The sequence below is a fragment of the Zonotrichia leucophrys genome, chromosome 28, assembly GCF_028769735.1.
Source record: "Zonotrichia leucophrys gambelii isolate GWCS_2022_RI chromosome 28, RI_Zleu_2.0, whole genome shotgun sequence".
Classification (NCBI taxonomy): Eukaryota; Metazoa; Chordata; class Aves; order Passeriformes; family Passerellidae; genus Zonotrichia; species Zonotrichia leucophrys.
The window spans coordinates 956,969-977,278 of NC_088197.1; the positions used below are offsets into that span (position 1 = coordinate 956,969).

Genomic DNA, 20,310 nt, shown 5'->3' on the forward strand with positions numbered 1-20,310 from the left:
TGCCCACCGGAGCCGCTGTGCGGGCGTCAGGCGCTGCCACACCACAACACCCCAGGGCCGGCTCCCCCACGCCTGCAGCATTCCGGGTGCTCCCACTCGAGCTCTGGGTGCCTTGGACCTCTCCACTCCCTCTGGACCAGTGAGAAACTCCCCCAGTTTGCCCCAGTTGCAGCCAGCCCGGCGGCTGGCGCCTGGCCCGGCACACAAGACGTGCTCTGACTGCCTTTTTCCATTTAGTGAGCGCTGCTGGATGAGTCCAGCCCCAAAAAGAAAACAAGGAAAATGCATCCCCATCCCTGGCCCCTCCTTCCCGCATCCCATTTTTTTTCCAATTTGGAAAATCAGTGCTTCCTGGCTGGGGGCCCACAACCCCACCATGGGATGGAAAGGTGTTGGGAGCCTTCCTGGTGAGGAGCAGCACAGCTTGGAAAGCAGCAGGCAGAGGGTTGGACATCCCTGTGTGGAGCCAGGGCAGCACCAAGCTGGTCCCCAAGGGCAGGATTTGGCCCTTGGGGTCCCTCATGACTGTGGGGAGGAGGAGGAGGAGGAAGGAGCTCAGCTGGATTCCTGCCAGGGCTGAGAGAGGGGTGGCAGGTGACAACTGCCACTGCCATGCCACAGGGTCATGCCTGGCGAGGGTGCCAAGGCCAAGTGCTGCTCTGAGGTGAGGAGGTGGCCACAGGAAAGGACAGAGCTGTGGGATGGGGTGAGCACTCCAAATCCAGCCCCACTCATCCCAGAGCAGCGATGCCATTCCCTGGCTGAAGCAGCTGTGTCCCAGAGTGACCCTGCCTGGAGGGAACAATGTCCCCTGAAACAGCTCCCGGCAAGGATTGGCCCCATGCAGACCCTGCTACTCCCACTTGTTCCCAAGTCCAGCACAGATCCCATTAACCCTAAATCTGCTCCCCCAGCACAAACCCTGACAACAGCAAGCGTGGCTCCCTGGGTGTCCCCTGAAGCAGTGACCCCTGCACAGACATCCCAGTGCAGACCCCACTGTCTCTGAACCCAGCACAGACACCGGTAACTGCCAGCCCCAACCCCCAGCACGGCCCCACTAACGCCCCAAAAGTCCCTGCACGCACAGATCCTTCCTCATGGGACAGACCCTGCCACCTCTGGGCCTGCCCCTCTCTGGACCCAGAGTTGTGGCCCCACAGGTGTCCCTGCCACACTCAACAAGGGACAGGGGACTGTCCCCTCACTGGGAGCTCCACGGGGACCCAAATCTGCAGGCAAAGCCATCCTAACCCTGGGGACCCTGCCCAGGGGACTCATCCTGCCCGAGGAACCCCTCTTGGCCTGGGGAACCTGTCCCCACCGGCTGCTCCCGAGGCCACCACAGGGTCTGGTTCCCTCTTCCCTCCCCAGCAGCAGCCGCTAATTCAGTGCAGCTGGGCAAGGGCTGGGCATGTGTCTTAAATCAGGGAAGAAGGTCAAAGAAAAGTAAGACAGGAGCCGAAAAAAGCAGCAGTGAGTTCCAAAAACAATACTTGGCCGGGGCGGTGGGCGGCTGATCTTCCTTGGTGGCCGGTTATTCAGACGAGCCCGACAAATTGCTGCCATCCCCTGGCCCCGCCACCCTCCCCAGGCAGCCGGCGGCGGGGCTGGCCCAGGGACACCGCGCCATTGTCCCCATCCCTGCTGTCCCGCTCGGGGACTGCCACCCCTGCAGGGAAGCGGGGCAAGAACCAGGTTATCCGGGTTGGGCTGGGTGAGGCAGCACCCGAGGGTGCTGTGGGGGCCGGGGGCTGCCCTGCCCAGGTTCTGTGCCCTCCCCCGCCACCGTGCCGAGAATTCACAGTTCCCTCTTGGAACCATAACCGAGACCCTCCAAAAACCCCTCTGCGTGCCGAAGCCCCCGCAGCCCTCGGTGCCCCCGCGGCCGGGGCAGCCCCCCCGCCCTGGCCGGGATTAGGGCAGGCCGGGAGCTGCACCCAAAGCCAATCAGCCCCTCGCCAACTTTCCCTCCCGCCCGGCTTAACCCGCGCCGCGATGCCGCCGTTAAGCGGCTTTAGCAGGGCAGGCGAGGGCGGCTGGGGGGCATCGGGACAAGCACAGGGGAGCGGCGGCGGCTGCGGGGCCGAGGGGACACGCCAAAGGACGGGGGGACCGTCCCCACCGTGCAGCAGCGAGCCCCGCAGCCGGGCACACCATCCCCGCTGGCACCGGCCGGCTTCACACCCGGGAAGGCAGAGGCAGGGATGCGCTGTCTGTCTGTCCGTCCCAGTCCCAGTTTCCCAGACCCTGCTGTGAGCTGGCACAGACATCCCAGTGCAGACCCCACTGTCCCTGAACCCAGCACAGACACCGGTAACTGCCAGCCCCAACCCCCAGCACGGCCCCACTAACGCCCCAAAAGTCCCTGCACGCACAGATCCTTCCTCATGGGACAGACCCTGCCACCTCTGGGCCTGCCCCTCTCTGGACCCAGAGCTGTGGCCCCACAGGTGTCCCCCAGCCCAGCAGCCCGAGCGCCGGCAAAAGACTGGTTAAGTGTTTCTCCTGCTGTTTTTCCTTTGCGGGGCTGGGAAGCAGAGACGTGCTGCAATACCCCAGACGAGGCTGCTCCCGGGGCATTTCCGGATGGGAATCTGGCAGCAGAGCCTGCGCTTGGGCCTCATCCAAGCCAGGCTTGTAAAGCCCTGCAACCCAGGCAGGAGCACGCCTGCGCCGGGCGCTGCCGGCCCCGCTCCGGGCCCCCCTGCACCCCCTTGGAGGGGCTGCGCAGCGCTGGCTTCCCATGCCAGCTGCTGTCAGGGGAAACTGAGGCACGGGTCAAGTCCGGCTCTGTCCTGCGGTGGAGCGGGGAGAGGAAGGAGGGATACTCCGTGTGGAGCTGGCCATGCCATGGAGGATTAACTCCTCCGCAGCCCAGGGTTTGGGAAGGGGCACAGCTGAGGCGCTGCCTCTCCCCGTGCTCCTGCCACCGGCTCGGCAGCACTGGGGACACTCCGGGGACAGGGGGGATGCTCCGTGCCACGCAGGGACACGGCAGCTGGCACGGGCACCGCGGCATGGGCTGGCCACCCTCCGAGCATCCTCCGCTCCAGCGCCTTGTCCAAACAGGTCGGGCTCAGTGAAACAGCCTGAATTTTCCAATGAAAAAAAAAAAACAAAAAAAAAAACCACGTTTCCTCAGGAAATTCCCGAGCAGTTTTCACGGGGGAGGCGCTGGGGTGAGGGGCGGAGGAGGAGGAGCGGGACGGGAGGGGTCAGACACCTCGGCAGTTGGTTTTGTTCTCCCACCAGCCCGGCCTGGGCTGCGGGGAGCAGCGGGATGCGGGACAGCCCTGCAGGGACCACACAGGGCTCGCTCCATGCAAGGATGCTCAGCCGCACGCCTCCGAAGCGCTGCCGGCTCCTGCCAGGTCCCCGCGGCCCTGCGAGCCCGGGCAGGGGCTGGCAAGCCGGGCCCCCTTGGGAAGCCTTGGCGTGGTGGCAGCGGAGGGGGGGATGCGGCTACAGAGGTTCCGGTAACCCTGAAAATCCCGGTACCTTTAAAGGGCACGGCAGGGACTTGCTTTCTCCTCACCAGAGCCCACAGATGCCCTCAGCACGGACCGGAGCCTCCGGTAGCCGCTTATAACTGTTCGCCGAAGCGGCTCTGGGTAATGAGTTAACCTGGTAATGAGACCTGTTGCCGAGACAGATGCAAATGATTGGGAAGTGCTCATTAGAGGGGATGGAAGGAGGCACTTAGGCCCTGAAAGGCACCCAGCCCTTCCCGGGGCCGCCCTGCACCCTATTAGAGCCCATTTTGCAATAATTGCTCCAGAGGAGGAAATCTATTTGGATTCATCATAAAGTATTTATTAACAAGAGCTTATTCATAATTTTTGCTGCTCGCCGGTGTGGCGCGGCCGGGCGTCCCGGCCTGCTCTGCATCGGAACGCGTTCCCCGGCCCGGGACAGAGAGAGAGCGGCAGGGCTGGGGCGGGGCAGGAGGGGCACGGGGGCACCGAGGCTCCCGGGGCAGGTACGGGCTGTGCGGGCCTTGCTGTGCACACCCGGCCCCACGACACAGCTGCCGTGGGGCAGAACACTCTGTTACAGCCGCGTTCTCCCCCAGCTTCTGGCTGACCCAGCCCCTCGCTTGCAAAACCCCTCCTCAGCCCACGCCGGGGCACAGAGCCGGCGCCCAGGGCACCTGGCTGGCACCCGCGGCACAGGTGGAGGTGAAGGCAGGACACTGTGCAGCCTCCTCGCACTTTCCCTCTCCAGATCCTGCGGTTCATTTCCCCCCGGAGCCAAGAGCATCCCCCAGCCAACACCCACACACGGCTGGGGGCTGTGGGTGGGCAGCACTGTTCCCACTGCGGGTTCTGGTGGAAGAGTGAGCACAAATGGGGCAGAGAGAGACTCCCAGCCCTCATTTGCTGCCGCGATGCTCAGGATCAGCCCAGGAGCGGGGGGTGGGCTGGTACAGCCCCTGGTGCTCACCACGCACCCAGGACCCCTCACTGAGCCACCCTGGGGTCTCCACACCTGGCGCTGCCCAAAAACCCCAGCCCGGTGCCGTGAGCCCCCCGGAGCGGGCAGGTCCCGCCGCCCCCGGGCCGGGCCGGTGCCCACCTGCCCGCGCCGACGTGCCGGGGCGGGAGCGGAGCCGGCGCTCGCCCTCGCAGGTGCTGCGGCTGCGAGCGGGGGCGCGGGGAGCGCGCCGAGGCCGCGGGTCACAGGAGGCCGCGGCGGCACAGAACCTGCCAGTTGCTTTGGAAAACAGCAGGAAGAAAAGCAGCTCTCTTGGCAGCCCCGGGCTCCGGTGCCAGCGCTGCCTGGGCCCCCGCCAGCCTGCGCAGCCCTCCCCGCAGCCGGCAGCCGGGGGTGGCCCAGGTGGGATGGAGCCGCAGGGGGCTCGCGGTACGTGCCCCGACACCGTGCCCAGCACCGCCTCTGGTCTGCCTGCGTGCACCCCCGCCCCAGCAACAACTGGCACTGCCGGTCCCCGCTTTCCTGAATGCGCCCCAAAGTGGGGAGCAGCGTGCCCAGCGTGCAGGGAGGGGCACGGATGCCCCAGGGATGCACCCGGGCTAGCACTGGGTGGTGGAGGGGCCAGGAGGGTTCTGCTGAGGGAGACTCGACAATGTGAGAGCCCAAAGCCACTCGCTGCCTTCCTGGAGAATCACTTGGACTTCCCACGTGCCTCAGTTTCCCCAGGTGCCGTCTCTGCGCGTCCCCTTTGGGGTTTGGGAGCCGACGGCTCAGCCACTTTCCCAGGGTGACCCCACCTGCCCCCAGGGTGAGGCGCTGCCTTTCCAAAAATAAGGAAACTGAGGCATGTCACCTGCCAGGCCAGCCCACAGAAGAGGCGGGATGCGACGGTGACTGCTGAGCTCTGGGAGAGGCCTGGGAGCGGCACTGGGGGACCCAGCCCATGGCCACGGAGATGTCCCCTGGTCCTAGGAAGCATCCCGTGGCCAGCAGCACCAGAGCCACGTGGCTTCCGAGCCGAAACCCCCCCGGGGCTCCAAGGAAGGGAAATGTTTTATGGAACTGGAAAAAAAAAAAAAAAAGAAAAAAAAGAGCTTTGCCAACGGGTCCTGGCGCTGCTGCTCCTCCGCCCTGCCCTGCGCCAGCGCGGGGCCCTGGGGGTGGCCTGTCCCCCATCCCCGCTCCTGGCAGTGGGGGGGCAGTGTCCCAGACCCACAGCTCTGCCCATCCCAGAGCCCAGGGTCAGCCTGGGAACTGCCAGGACGCGACCTGGGGATGGAATTTGTTCCCAGCAGCACAGAGAGAAACTGAGGCAGGAGATCTGTTGGGGTTGGCAGCACTCTGTTCACTCTGGGGAGGGGGCACCGCCACAAAGGGTCCCCCCAGCCCCCCCATGCCGGGCCCAGGGCTCTGAGCCCGGCTTTAGCCCCTGACGCAGGAGGTTTTATTTCCCTCCCAACATATTTTTAGCCCTGCCTGCTTTGTCCTGGCCTTTCCGAGGGGGATTAATGGTGCACCATTAAAGGTGGGGGTGCAGAGAGGTGTCCCCAGCTCCGTCCTGGGGGTGGTTGGTGCTGGGGGTGTCTCTGCAGCCCCTGATGGGCAGTGCTGTGATGGGTTTGTGGGGCTCACTCTGCTGCAAATCCAATCCCGGGAGCAAGTCCGTGGTTAAAAATAGCCCCGGCCTTTTCGGCGACCTCGCAGGAGGATCGGCCACCCCGGCGCCCTGGAGGTGAGGAGTTCACGGCCCCCCCGGCCCAGCTGCGCCTTTGCTGTGCCACGGATGTGCCAAAGGCTCAGCCCCTCCTGCAGCATCTCATCGGGACAACCTGCCAGGACCCTCCACAGAGAGAGGAGAAACTGAGGCACGGGTGGGGCCTGGAGATCAAAGGGGCCGGAGAGGGTCAGCTCTGAGCCTGGCCAGAGCCTGCACTGAAGGACGGGACTGGTTCAGCGGGGTGGAAGGGGAATGTTCATCCGCTTTCGGCAGCTCAGCAGAGCCTTCCTGGGCAGATTCAAAGGCTGAGCCCGGCCGGGTCCTATTTCGGGAGGGTTTTGGACGCCTCCCAAGTGACAGAAGTGGGTGGGGGCTGACCTGCACAAAGGGACTCTGTTCGGGCCTGGGCTCGGCGGTGCCCGGCGCGGGGCCGGGGCCGTGCCGGTCCCTTTGCTCCCCTGGGACGGGTCCGCAGCCCGGGCTGGGCCGGGCCGGGCCGAGCGCCCTCCTCCCGTGCCGGTGCCGGTGCCCACCTGGCTGTAAACCGAGGCGCGGGGCGGGACCGCCCTCGCCTCGCGGTGCTGCTGTAACCGCTAAGTGACACTGCCATACCGCGGGGACGGCCGTGCCAACCTGCCTCGTGACGTGGGCTCCAACAGCCACCCGCCCTGGGCTACCTGCCCAGGCTGGCCCCGAGCCATCCCCTAGGGGAGTCCAAGGTCCTGCCGTGGGGTCGGCGCTCTGGGAGCCAATGCCCCTGTCACAGCTCCACGGGGGAACAGGAAAAACCCCCGGACGGGCCGGGTCCCAGCGGCTCCGTGCCACCACAGGGCACACCGTGGTACCAGCACCGCTGGCCCTGGCACTGGGAGTTCTCCTGCATCACCTCACCCTGACCCCGCTCAGGGGGGCTCCAGAGAGCTCCGGGGCCGCGGTGCCACCACCGAGCCGAGCACATTGTCACTGTGCCTGCCAGCAGGGCTGGGAGCGCCCACGGGCACCGGCAGCAGAGAGCCGGGATGGGGCTGAGTCCTCACCAAGGTCATGCTGGGCAAGCTCCCGTCCCTGTCCCCACATGGGACGCAGCAGTTGCGGCTCGGCCCCGGCTGCCGCTGGTGACTCCTCTCTCCAACCAATTCCCCACCGCAAGGCGAGGAAGCTGCTGAGCGCGTCCCGGTTCCCTCCGGCGGTACCTCAGGATGCGATGCAGTCATCGTTAATGCATCTGGACTCATTTATGGGGATGAGAAAATGTTTCCAGGTTTCCCACAAAGTCCCATTAAGATCCCAGTCCCTCTCTATTTTTAGTGCCCTCATCAACAACGCCTTTCCCAGCCACCCCGGCGCTCCGGAGCCCCATGGGGCTGGCAGGGCACCCTGGGCACACACCCTGGGCATACACCTGCCTGGCTCTGCGGGGAGCTGAGCTGCACCCAGGCTGGGCAAATGGAGGGGCAAACCCTGACCCTGCAGCTTTGCACCCATGGGTGCACCCTGGGGGTGGGGGTGCCCCAGCCTGGCATTTGCCTGGGAGCACAGAAAGAAAGAAACGTGGTGAGAAACAACAGAAGAAGCCACCCCAGGTCACAGCATCAGTGGAGGCTGCAGGACCCCACGGAGGATGGGAGAGCAGCTGGGTCTGAGCATCGCTGCAGGTGTGGGGTCACGCCCTGCAGCACCAGATTGTCACCTGGCCATGGCCATGTCCCAGCCAACCCGTCCCTCAGCAACCCCCGGCGCCCTGGCAGCGTCTCCTCGCAGGCCGCGGGTGCCCACAGGGCTCTCGGTGCAGCTGGCAAGGGCGCCTGGATCCTGCCCTCGGCGCTGCGCCCTCCGGGCTATCTATAGCCATGACCTCAGCGGGAACCGGGGCAGGACCCGGCCGCGCATCGTCCCTTCTTGGCAGGGCCACCGCCTCAGCCCCCACCCGGCACAGAACCGCCGCCAAGCCGAGCCTTTTATCCCGTACGTTCGCTAATCCGGCGGGATTCGATGTCAGGGGCTGCCCACGGGAGGCTCACAAAGGCCGTTTCCAGGGGTGCCCAGCCAAGCCATGGAGAACGCCAGCGGGCAGGGCAGGGCAGGCGGCGGTGCCGGGTGTCACCGCGCTGGGTGACAGGCTCTGACCCCGGGGCTGGACGGCAGGGAATGCGTGTGACCCGCCCGCGAAGAGGTCGAGCAGGGGACGTCCTTGCGTAGGCAGGGGTGACATGAGGACACCCCGCAGCTGCGCCCCGCAGGCGTCGGGGTCACAGCCTCCCGCAGAGCCGGGGGTCGTGGGGAGGACCTGCTCGCTGTGCCCCGGGGGAAGCGGGAAAGGGGTGGCCCAGAGGAGGGGAAATTCCCCAGCTTTTTTCTCCAACAAACTCCTTGGCTTGTGCAATTAGAGAAATTTGTTTAACAAACTCCCGGGGGAGCGGAGCGGGAAGGTGGGGTGGCGCGGGGCCAGGGCGCTGCTCACACAGGCCCGCGCCCTCCCCGCCTGCGCCTTTGATCAGCAGCGCACGGCGCAGGGGGACGGGAGCCCTTCCCCGGTGTGCCACGGAAATGCCACGGAAATGCCCCGCACCCTGCGGACACGCTGCCCGCGGCACCCTCTGCCACGTGTCCCCTCAGCCGCTGCTTCGCAGCCCCCTCCGCTCGTCACCCCCATTGCCATGTCCCTGGGGCCCGCCGGGGTGGCACGACCCTGGCACCGTGCCACGCTCAGCCTCCAAGCCCGCGGCCGCAGGTGCGCACACGTGTGTGCCCGCCGTGCCCGCGCCCAGCGCAGGCTCCGGGCGCGCACCCGCCCGCTCGCTCCCGCTCTCTTTCTCATGCGATGCCATTTCCATCAAAAACTCTTTACTCGGCACTTTTCCCCTCATTGGTATTCACGCCGCGCTCTCGCTGTCCTGGCGCACAGGTTACTAAAGGAGATTTTGCGGCGCAGCGTGGCGGGGGTCACATTTCAGCCTGCGCCGTCTCGCTTTCCCAAATCGCTGGGCAGCAGCCAGGGACGGCGGGAGGGGGTGCAGGATCCGGCACATCGCAGCTCCCGCCAGGCAACCGTGGCACCGAGCGGCCCCGTCGCCCGTGGCAGCGGGGCGAGGCGGGCTGGCGGCTCTGCGGCACACAGTGATGGGTGGCTCCCTGGGGACAGCCAGCAGGTCACCGGCGCTCGCCGTCCTCCCGGCAGCCCCACGGGCCTGTGCAGTGTGCGAGCACCTCAGAAAGGGGGTCTGAGCAGAGGCAACTTAGCGTTGCCACCACTCATCAGCACCCAGATGAGCCCTGGGTGACATCCACCGTGAGAGTGTACCCCCAGAATGACACGCTGGGTGTGGGGGGAGCAGTGGTGCCTCTCTGTTTCAGGGCTGGTTTGGGGAAAGGGGAAATGTCTGGGTGGAAAATCAACATTTCTCTCGTATGGGCTTTTTTTTTTTTTTTTTTTCCTTTGAAAGCAAAAATATTTCTTGGTTTTTCGTGATCAGAAACATGTTGGGGGTTTTTTTGGACAACAGCCGGTCAAATACCATTTCCCCGTGAAGGGAATGCAGGGGCCCTTTGCAAGGAGAGCGAAAACCTTCTTAAAAAACAAAGTAAAACCCACAGTTAAAAAAAAATCCACCCAGCTATGGACTTGAATAAGCTCCCAGGGAAGAGGGGTCAGCAGGAGGGCCGGATCCCAGCGTTCCTGTGCCAGGCAGTGCTGCTGGAGTGCTGGTGGTGGTGGTGGGGAGGGCAATGTCCACGGCAGGCAGCCCAAAGCCCAGACCTGGGGATTTCGCCCAAAACGCTGCCCAGCGCTGGCTGCCGGCCGGGGAAGGAGGATTAATGCGCTTTTAGAGCAGTGGTGAGTTAACCGAGAAATCAATCCTTGGCAGTGGCTGGCCCCAGGTCCCCCAGCGCGTGAGCGCTGCCGCACCTGAGCCACGGGATCCTTTCCCAGCTCCTCTCCAGGACTTGGGAAGCTCCGGGTCTTGGCGGGCGGCGCAGGGCGCTGGGTCCCGGCCAAGCTGGCACAGAGCGCCCGGCCGCGGGGGATGCCCGCCCAGGGCCGACGTGACGGACGGCGAGCGCGGGTGCCAGGCAGGCCCGGCATGCCCGGGGGTACCCTGAGCATCCCCTCCCTGCAGCTGGCACGTCCCTGGGGTCTGCACACCCCCCCTGGAGGGTGAGATCTCAGAGTGCCTGGCTGCCAGGGCAGGGAGGGAGGCTGAGCTCAGGCTTTTGCCTGCACCGATTTGTTGCATTCAAAAGCATCTTGGTACCGAAAACCCATGAGGTGAAGCTTTGCCCCACTCAGACTCAGCCGCAGCAGCAGCCCTCAGCCATGCCGTGTGGACGTCACCAGTGATGCCACATGATCCTGGCAGGGCTCGGCACCCACTGATGCCCTGGCTGCTCCCATCGCCCTCGCCACCCTGCCTCGACCTGCCCGGCACACCCCAAGGTGCTGTGGGAGAAATCCTCTCCTCATGGGTCCCTAAGGAGCACATCCCCGCCACCCCAGGGCCCTGCCTGCACTTCCCAGCTTGGGTGCAAGGACTGCTGGGGACAGCAGCCCCCCCAGCCCCCTCCCACGGGCTGCCAGCCCCCTCGGAGATGCTCTGTGCTGGCACTGCCATCCCTGCGCCGAGGAGCCACAGCACGGCCGGGGGTGGCAGGCAGCGTGCCAGCTTCACAGGGAGGGATTTTACCTCCCCAACTCTCCTTCTTCCCTTCAGTGAGGGACTCTGGGGATGCTCCCCACCACCGTCCCCATCCCCATCCTGCCACCAAGGGCTTGGCTTGTGGCTACAACAGGTGCAGGCACAACGGCAGTGATGGGGGAAAACGGGCACCCCTTGGGCTGCAGGGATGTGTCCAGGGGCCAGGCACACGGATGGCTGGCACAGGCACCATCGGGCAAGGAAGGTGGGTGAGCAGACAGGGCAAGCTGTCCCTGTCCCTGGGGCCATTCCCAGAGAGCCTTGCCTGGCAGAGACCTGCCACCACCTCCAAAGACAGGACACACTGACCCTCCCTTTCCCTGGGAGTACCAAATCCCCACTCAGGCCCTCCCCACCATGCACAGCCCGGGGTCAGGACGGGTCCCTCGGTGCCACCGTGGCAGCTCTGCCCCAGGCCCCTGAGCTCCCCACTCGGGGAGCCGCCTTTCTCTCTCTTTGCTGTGCCCTGATAAGGGCCAGCTGGGCCAGCCCTTGCCATGGTTCCTCTGCCCAGCGAGCCTTGCCACGCCAGCACCGCCTTGGCCACACCGTCCCCGCCACAGGCACCCCTGCAAGGGGAGAAACCGCCGGGTCCAAACAGGATCAGGCTCCTGGCATCCATGCCCAGCCCTGCCAGGCTCAGGGGAATAGAAAAGGGAGCTATTCCCAACTGCTCCAAGAGCTCCGGGCAGGGCTCTGGGCTCTGGCAGCTGGGCTTTGTTCGGCAGTCTGCAAAGGCGTGCGCACACCCGCAGCGCTGGGATCGCTCCCTGCCCTGGCACACAGGGAACTGTGGGCATGAGGGGCCTGAACCACGGTCAGGGAGGGAACCGTGGGCAGGGCGAAGCTGCCCAGGGAAGGGAGAAATCGGCAGATACCTGGAAAAAGGGCGGCAGATTTACTGCACGAGGCCCCAGACAAGTTCAAGGTGATGAGGGGGAGAGCGGCACAGCGTGAGCGCCGGCCAGCAGCCCCTCACACAGCTGCCTTTATCCCCTCCCTCCCGTGTGCCCGTTCTGGCCCTCCGGCCCAGCATCAGAACCCCCCTGAACACCGGATCTGCTTCTCCCGGGTGAGGATTTAAGCTGGGACCGGGCAGGAGCAGCGGGCAGGGCTCGCCAGGGCAGGCGGGCACGGCGGGCGCCGCGGGGAAAGCGAGGATCTCCCGAAGGTTGCATTTAAAGAACAGCCTCATTGTTTTTCCCAAACAATACTCAGCAGATGGGAGAATTGAAAGTGTGTTGCAACCTTCCCTCTCTTCCCCCGCCATGCCCGGCTTGCTGCTCCCATCCTTTGGCAGCCGATCTGAGCTCCCGGCTGGAAACCAGTTCTCGGGAGCTACTGGTGGAGGGGGTGAGCACCGGGGCTGAAAAGCCTCGGCGCTTTTGGGAAGGGGGTTTGCCAAAGGATGCCCCACGAGGTGTGCCCAGCAGGCAGCTCCCAGCCCCAGCCACATGCCTGCAGCAGCCCAGGGGTGTGTGGGGCTGGCCGTGGCCGCGGAGAGGTGGGATCCCCTCGGATGCCTGGAGATGTGGCTGTGACCGTGCCACGTGGCTGCAATGCTTCTGGCAGCCCAGCTCCACCCCCCAGGCCCGGAGCTGTGCCCGTTTGCTGGTACCAAGGGTTGTGCCAGGCCAGCTTAGCCAGGCGCTCCCCGATGCCCCTCGCATCCCGTGGCACTGACTGGGCACACACAGGGGTCCGTGCCTGGGCACTGGCTCTCGGTCAGGCAGCGCGGGTGCATCGCCTCTGCCATCCCAGAATCAGCTCTGCACCCTGGCATGGAGCCTGGCAGAGGGAGGAGGGTCTCTGACCAGACCCTGCTGGGATGCCCAGCTTCCAACATTGCAGCGGCCTTGGAGGACGGCGCCCATCTCACTTCTTTCCCATCCTGCAGGGACCAGGGTGGGGAGCTGCGGGTGTGCTGGGGGCACTGCCAGGTACCAGGCACGAGCCAGAGGTGTAGCAGCATCGCCAGTTATAAAATGTGCAATATTCCCCCACAAGAAGGATCCCAAATGTCCCCCAGCGCGGATCCAGGAGCCAAGGATAACTGTTACCGCTTTGGAAATCCCTTCGGCTTCTCGGGAGCAGCTCCCGGGGGACACACGTGCAGGCCCCTGGCAGGTGCTCAGCTCCAGGGTTATTTCGGAGCCCGGGCAGCCGGACCCCCCCGGCCCCCGCCCCGCTGCCCGTGGGCAGGGAGAGGCCTCGGCGTGGCGGCGGTTCCGGCGCTGCTTCCCTGCTAATCTCGGCAGCTCCCTCCTGGCTGCCCGGCCTGGCCCCGAGGGGGACAGAGGTGAGCTGCGGAAGCGGGAGGAAGTCCCCAAGCAGGGACACAGAGCGGGGAGGGCACAGAGCCACCGCCAGCCTGGCGGGAGCTGCGGCCGAGGCCGTGGCCAGCAGCGTGTCCCGGGCTCTCAGCCCTTTGCCAGGGCTCTTTCGGTGCCGCCGGGCTGCCCAGCTCGGGCCCGCTCCGGCCGGGAATGTCGCCTGCGGGGTCCCGCGGTGCCAGGGCCGTGCCGGGCTCCGGGGCTGGCGGTGCTGCTGGCGGGGAGATGCGCAAAGGCCAAGGCAGGGCGGCTCCCGCGCACGTTCCAATGTATCCACATCACCATCCGCAGCTCCCGAGCCCGGGCGAGCCTGCCCGCCGCGCGGGTGGGATGGGAACGGGAACGGGAATGGGAATGGGATCGGCTGGGCTGGAGCTGCGGACCAGGGCTGGTCCCAGCCGAGCCGGGCTCGAGGGGGAGGACACCAGAGCCTGCCCCGTGCCCGGGCAGTGGGAAAAGCCGGGAGCAGAGCTGGGAACAGCGCGGGTTGGTGAGGAGAGAGGCTCCGGCCAGCCCCGGCCCGGGCAGCGGCCGCACGGCTCGCACAGCACACCAGCACCGAGAGCTGGCAAGAACCGCGCTGCCAACCCAGCACCAGCCGGACACTCGGGGGGCTGGGACCCCTGAGAGGGATGGAGTCAGGGTGGGAAAGGCGGGTTAGTAAAGAAAAGGAAAAAAAAAAAAAGAAAGAAAAAATGGGGAAAAAAAAAAAAGAGAAACAGCAAGCAATAAAGCAAGCAAGAAAGAAAAAAAGAAAAAATAAATACAAATAAAAAATAGAAAGAGAAAAAGAAAGAAAAAGAGTTAAAAAAAAAAGAAGAAAAGAGAAAGGAAGAAAGAGAAGTAAATAAGCCAGATTGAGGTGTGACCCTTGCCAAGTCAACCACACAACAGGGAGCACCACCTCAGGGTCATCTGAGCAGCCCTGGCACTGCCCACCCCGGCCGTGTCCTCACCAGGCTCACGCTGCGGCCGGGGGGGGGCCGGGGCCGGACCCTGCGCTGCCCCCGCACCCCAGCGGGCCACGAGGGGACCCCCGGACCCCCCCGGACCCCCAGGGACCCGCACGGACCCGCACGGACCCCCGCGGGCAGCGCAGCCCGAGCCCCGGGGCAGCCCCAGCCCCGTGCCGAGGGAGGGGGCCTGGCAGGGCAGGGCAGGGCAGGGGTCCTGCAGCAGCCCCCCCATCCCCTGCCAGCCCCCCCAGAGCAGAGCCGGGGGGCGCACACGAGGCCGGGCCCCGAGCGGGCAGCGCTGCCAGCAGGGAACAGGTTACGAGGCAGAGAGAGCCGCCTGCTCAATAATTAAATAAATATCGGCGATCAATAAGCGCGATGCAAAGGCAGAGCCGCAGTGGTCGCGCTGTGGGCAGGGCAGGGCAGGGCTGGGGGGGGTTCCTGGGTGTCCCCCCCGCTCCTGGGGGCTGCAGGGACGCCCCGCTCGGCGGCACCGCGTGCACCGGACCCCGCCGCGGCCTGCGGTGACATCGGTGTCCCCACGCCCGCCCGGGGCTGCCCCTCGGCACCCCGGCACCCCCACGGGGGCTGGCATCGCCCCTGCCTGGCACAGCGCGGGTGCCCCCACATCCTGCCGTGCCCGGCCCCTGCCCTCGGCGCAGCGTGGCACGGCCGGGCGCGCTGGCCCAAGCTCGGGGGGTTCTGCACTAAACGCCCGTGCCCCCCCCAGCCCCTGCACCCCACCATGTGCGGCCAGGCTGGGGCAGGGAAGGAAAAAGTTTCGCGCTACGCAAGAGGCGGCACGGCCGAGCCCGAGGCTGCAGCCCCGACCCCCCCGGGCTCCCCGAGCCCACCGGGGACCCCCCGCACCCCACGGAGCCCCCCTGACCCCCAGAGCCCGCGGCTTCCCCGCACCACCCACCTCTGGGCGCAGCCACCAAAAAATAAAACCCAAACCACAACGCAATCTTCCAACCCCCCCACGCCCCAAGTGAAAGTGAAGGCTGAAAAAACCCAAAAAGCACCAGAAACACCATAAAAAAAGCCCTGCAAAAGGCGAGGGAGGGGGACAGGAGGGGAACGCGGCTCCTCTGAGCAGCTCTGCACGGCCCCAACCCGCCTTTCTCTGTTATGATTATTTTTAGGGAGGGAGGTGTTGCATTTTCTTGGGTTTTCTTTTTTTTCTTTTCTTTTTTTTCTTTTTTTGTATTGCAACTGCTAAAGTCTGTTGCGGCGAAAGGAGCAAATTGGGGGGAGGGGGACGCGGGGGGGGGGGTCCCGGTTACCTGGGTCAGGCAGAGAGGAGACGAATACATCCCGAGCCGTGCTGGGAAAGTGCCTAATTGCAGGGCTGAGACTCGAGGCGTAAAAGTTACTGAGTCATTTCGGAGGCTGGAGCAGTCCGGGCGTTTTTTCTCTCTCTCTCCTCCGGAGCGGCTCTGCGGGGCCCGGGGGGGGGCAGCCGGGCACGGGGGGGCGGCCCCGCGGGAGGGGGGGCCGAGGAGGAAATAAAAAGATTCCAACTTCCACCCCCCCGCCAAAAAAACTAAAAAAAAAAAAAAAAAAAAAAAAAGAAACCAAACCAAAACAAACCAACCTCTAAAAAAAAAATTAAAAATAAAAAGCAAAATTCTCCCCCCCCCCACTTGGAAAATAAAGCGCTTTTTTTGTTGTTGTTGTTTGTTTGGGGTTTTGGGGGGGGCGGTTTAAAGAGGCAGGAGGGTCATCCTCGCCCCGGGGGGGGGTCGGGGGTCCGCACCCAGCCTGCAGGCACGGGCGGCGGGGAAGTTAGAAGGGAAGCGGCTCCATCCGAGACCCAGGCAGCGGAGAGAGAGAGGAAAGAAAGAATGAGAAAATGAAAAAAAAAAAAAAAAAAGACAAAAAAAAAAAAAAAGAGCGAGGAATGAAGTGACGTTATGAAAAAAGCCCATCCCAAAATATTACATCCCATTTAAAGATGTAGGAACCCCCTTTGGCTCGCAGGGCCGAGGCGCTGCGGGGCAGGGGGGGCGGGGGAGGGACGGGGCCCCCGCGGACGGCGAATCCCCCTCGGCCCGGCGCGGAGCGCGCCCGCCTTTGCTTGTTTTGGGGGTTTGATTTTTTAATTTTTTTTTTTTTTTTTTTTAACTAAACGGAGCCAATCCGGCGATGGGAGAGAGAAAAAACCCTGCAGATTCATGTGCAACTTCTGAGCAGCGGCCCCGGCGCGGGGGGGGTGTTGGTGTCACTGCCCGCACCCAGCCCCGGTGCGGGGGGGCCCCGCCGCATCCCGCTCATCCCGCGGGCGCGCTGATCCCCCCGGCCGCGTTATCCAACCACCGGCAGCATCACGGAGCCACGGGGGAAGAGAGCGCCACGGGCAGCCCCGCGACCCCCCCGCGTCCCGGGGAGCCCCGCAACCCCCCCGCACAAAGGGAGCGGGAGGGGGAAACAGCGGAGCCCGAGCCCGGCAAACTCCACAGCGCGAGTTGTGGCTCCGCACCCCCCCGGCCGCGGCCGAGCCGGGCGCTAATGACGCTAATTAGAGAGCGCGCGGGGAGCGCCACGGGCGGAACACAAAGGGGATCCCCGGGCACCTCCCGGCCCGGGGGGGCCGCGCCCCGCTCCCCTCCGCGCCGGGGGTCGCCCGTCCCCGCAGGGACCCTGACCCGCAGCGCGGCCGCTCCCGGCGCGGGGCCGCGGCTCCAGCGCTGCTGCTTTCCCCCCAAAAATAAGAAAACCGCTTTTTTTGGCCTTTTTTTTTTTTTTTTTTCCTCTGAAGGGACGAGCCCCCGCAGCGCCTCTTCCCGCACAACTCATTTCCACTCTCAACTTCTGCCGACCCCCGCCGCCCATCCCCGCCCGGGTTGGAGTCACCCCGCACCCTCCCCCCGCAGGGACATCCCGGTCCCCCGGGATGCGGCGGCTCCGCGCAAACTTGGCCGGGCGGGCCCGGTCCCCGCATCCTCCCGTGGCCTGGCAGGAGGAGAAGCGGGCGAAGCCTCGCACAGCGGGGGCGGGGGCAATGTTTTTATTCTCACACCGAGCACGGTGATTCCCTTCTCCCACCCCAGCACGGGCAGGGCGGCCCCGCGCAGCGCGGACTTGAGCGCGACCCTCCCGGGCGTCACTTCCAAGTTCAAGTCGGTGCGGCTGGCGGCCTCTCCGCCCCTTTTTTAGCGGCCATTTTCAGCTCCATCCAGTCCTCCGCTGGCTGCGGAGCTCCCCCCGCGCCGCGCCGCGACCTCCCCGCCGGGCGGCTCCCGCCGCCGCCTCCGCCCCCCGGTACCGCGGGCGGGTGGGCAGGGGGAGGAGAGACGGCGGCGGCTCCCCCCGCCCGCCCCCGCCGCCCCGCTCCCCCCGCCCCACACCGTATTAAACTCGCCCCGCCGCCCCCTCCCCGGCTGCAACTTTTGCTCGTGGGGGCACCCGCAAACACACGCACACGGGGGGGTGAAGGGAGAGGGGGGAAGTAGAAGAGAAAACGAAAGTGTCATGGGACCTACCATCGCCAAGTGCAATTAACGGGCTCCAAGTTGCTGCGAAGCGCAAAGCAAAGAGGATGGATGGGCTGGTTTGGGATTTTGGTCTAAAACGTGTGTTTTCCACCGCGCCGAAGGAGGAGGAAAAAAAACCGCTGCCCCGCGAAAGAATTAAAAAATTAAAACCCCAATAATAATAATAATAATAATAACAACAATGATGGCAATTATAGTAAAAGTCCTCCGAGGCCAGCGGCGCGGCGCGGTGTCCCCCGCGGGCGGTCACCCTCGCTCCGGCTCCGCGGCGCTGCCGGGGGCCATGCCCGGGCGGGGGCCGGGCTGCGGGCGGGGGGCGCGGGGCGGCGGTGACGGGAGCGCGGAGCCCGCGCCCGGCCGGGCCTTGTGCGCTGCGGGGGTGGCGGGGCTGGGGGATGGCGAGGGGGATGCGATGGGTATTTTTGGAAGGCAAGCAAAAAAAAAAAAAAAAAAAAATTTTTTTTCCTAAAAATTAAAAAAAAAAAAAAATTAAAAAAAATTAAAAATAAAGCCCGGGAGCGGGGCGGGCGGGCGGCGCCTACGGCAGAGCAGCGCGGGCATCCCCGCCGCGCCCCCCCGGCGCAGCCCCACTCCGGCCGGGCACGGCTCCTCCTCGCAGCCCGCAGCGCCCCGGCCCCATCGCCGCCGCCCCCGCCTCCTCCTCCTCCTCTGCCTCCTCCCCTCGCCCGGGGCACCGGCGGCGTTGCGGCGGGGACGCTCCCGGTGCGGGGGCGGGGAGGGAGGAGGAGGAGGAGGAGGGAGAGGAGGAGGCGGAGGAGGAGGAGGAAGGCTCCGGCCCCGCTCGCCCGGCAGCGCGACGGCGGCCCCCGGATGGTGCGGGTAGGTGGCGGGGGCTGCGGCGCGGCCCCCCCGGGCCCGGCTGGCTGCGGGGCCGCCCCTCCGGCCCTGCCCGGCGCGGGGGAGGCGGGGGGGGCGCGGCCCCGGTGCGGAGCTACCGCAGCGCGGGGAGGAGCCGCGGGCAGCGCTGGGCCCACCGCCCGCCCCCGCCCCGGGCATCCCCCGGGCACCCCCGGCCCCGCTCTGCCCCCAGCGCGGGCATTCCCCGGGCACGGCCCGGCCCCGCGCCGCGGACACTCGGCCTGGCCCTCACCCTCACCCCGGCACACGGACACCCCCGTTCCACGCACACAGCTCTGCACCCCGCTGCGGTCACCCCGGTCACTCCACACCCCGTGTGTGCCCCCCGCCACCCCCGGGTGCGCACACCTGCCCTGCTCACCCTCCCTGCCACCCCCCTGTCACCCTGGGGGCAGCCACCCCCGGCTGTGTCCCCTGCAGCCCTCTGGAGCATCCTCCATCCCCTCCAGGGCTGTCCCCCCACACTCCCGTGTCCTGTTCCCTTCACCCAGGAACACCCCCGGGTTCCCCAAGGCTGCTTTGCGCCGGGGCTTTGCCCCCTCCCCATCCCACTCCAAAGTTGGCAGCGACCCGGGCACTGGGCTTGGTGCGGCTGTGGGGGGGGAGAGCGATTCCCTCATTTCTATCGACCCCTTTTGTGTCTGGACCTGGATTTTTAACCCTTGTTATCGAGTAATCCTTTAATCTCTTAATCCTTTCAAATAACCATATTTTTCTATAGGAAGGCAACAAAAATTAGATATTTTTTCAGTTTGCTGAGGGCCGAAGCGTGCATCGTGTGCCTGGATTTTTCGGCACGCTCCGTAGTCCTGAACAAACAGGAACATAATCTCCGTCTGCCTTGAGCTCAAATGGTTTCAGTGTGATAAATAATATGCTAAATAATTTATTGTATATTTTAAAAATAAAATTAAAGCAAACTACTCAGTCATTTCACTAGTTTTTATTCCATAATTTTTCCCCTCTTTTTTATATATATATATATATTTTTTTTTTTTTTAGGGGGGTACTCTGAGCCTGATCATTTTTACAATCTCAGCTCAAATTTAGCAGGGATTTTGAATACACGGGAGGTTTATTTTATCCATCCCCATATCCCCTTTGCCTGCTAAACCCACCACATGCATACCAAGATACTGGACATTAATTTGTACATTCACGGGTATTATATTATATAAATATATATAATATATATGCATATATTTACTGAGTTATTTGTCAAACACAAGTACGGCCATCGGCCTTATGGAAATGAGATCTAATTTTATTCCAGCTGTCTATAAAAAAAAAAAATTCTTTAAATGTAAAACCTCTCGAACTTTTTTCACGTTGTTTTTTGGGTTTTTTTTTAATCACCATCTGCTCCCCCCCAAAAAAGCCACTTCCCTGTTTTAAAGCTTTAAAAAAAAAAAAAAAAAAGCTGAAATGAGCAGTTCCCTCGCCTCGTCCCAGCTCCAGAAGCCTCGAGGAATGTAAACTCGGCGGTAACTCCGCTCGCCGAGCACAGTTTGCATTTTCTGCCCGGCTCTGAGCGCGATACGGCGCAAAAATAAACCCTGGGAAGGATTTGCCAATTTTTAACCGCTTCCAAGGCCGCCGTGGTGCCCGCTGGCAGCTCCCTCTCCCTGCCAGGGTTTTATTTTTCTCCAGTGATTCCTTATTTCCCCTGGCCCGGCAGGTTTGGGGGCACATTTGGGGATATTCGGGCTCGGGCCGTGCCAGGCTGGCAGTGCCAGGGTGGGCGAGGAGGGACAGAAAGAGAGGGCTGGGATTTTATTTTCCCTTCTGCGAGGCCCT

General features: G+C 64.4%; 1 protein-coding gene across 8 annotated transcripts in view; it reads right to left on the minus strand.

Annotated features, from left to right (window-relative positions):
* The window catches only part of NFIC (nuclear factor I C), a 38,032-nt gene extending 20,008 nt beyond the window's left edge, over positions 1–18,024 (minus strand). Inside the window, exon 1 of one of the 8 annotated variants that reach the window (XM_064734065.1) lies at positions 17,623–18,024. In XM_064734065.1, the coding sequence (XP_064590135.1) occupies positions 17,623–17,625 (3 nt within the window). In that variant the 5' untranslated portion in view covers positions 17,626–18,024. Of the gene's footprint in view, positions 1–3,226; positions 3,397–3,501; positions 3,549–15,423; positions 15,583–17,622 lie in introns of those variants that run through there. The other 7 variants (XM_064734070.1, XM_064734064.1, XM_064734069.1 and 4 more) reach the window with 7 other exon arrangements.
* Between the last annotated feature and the right edge of the window lie 2,286 nt (positions 18,025–20,310).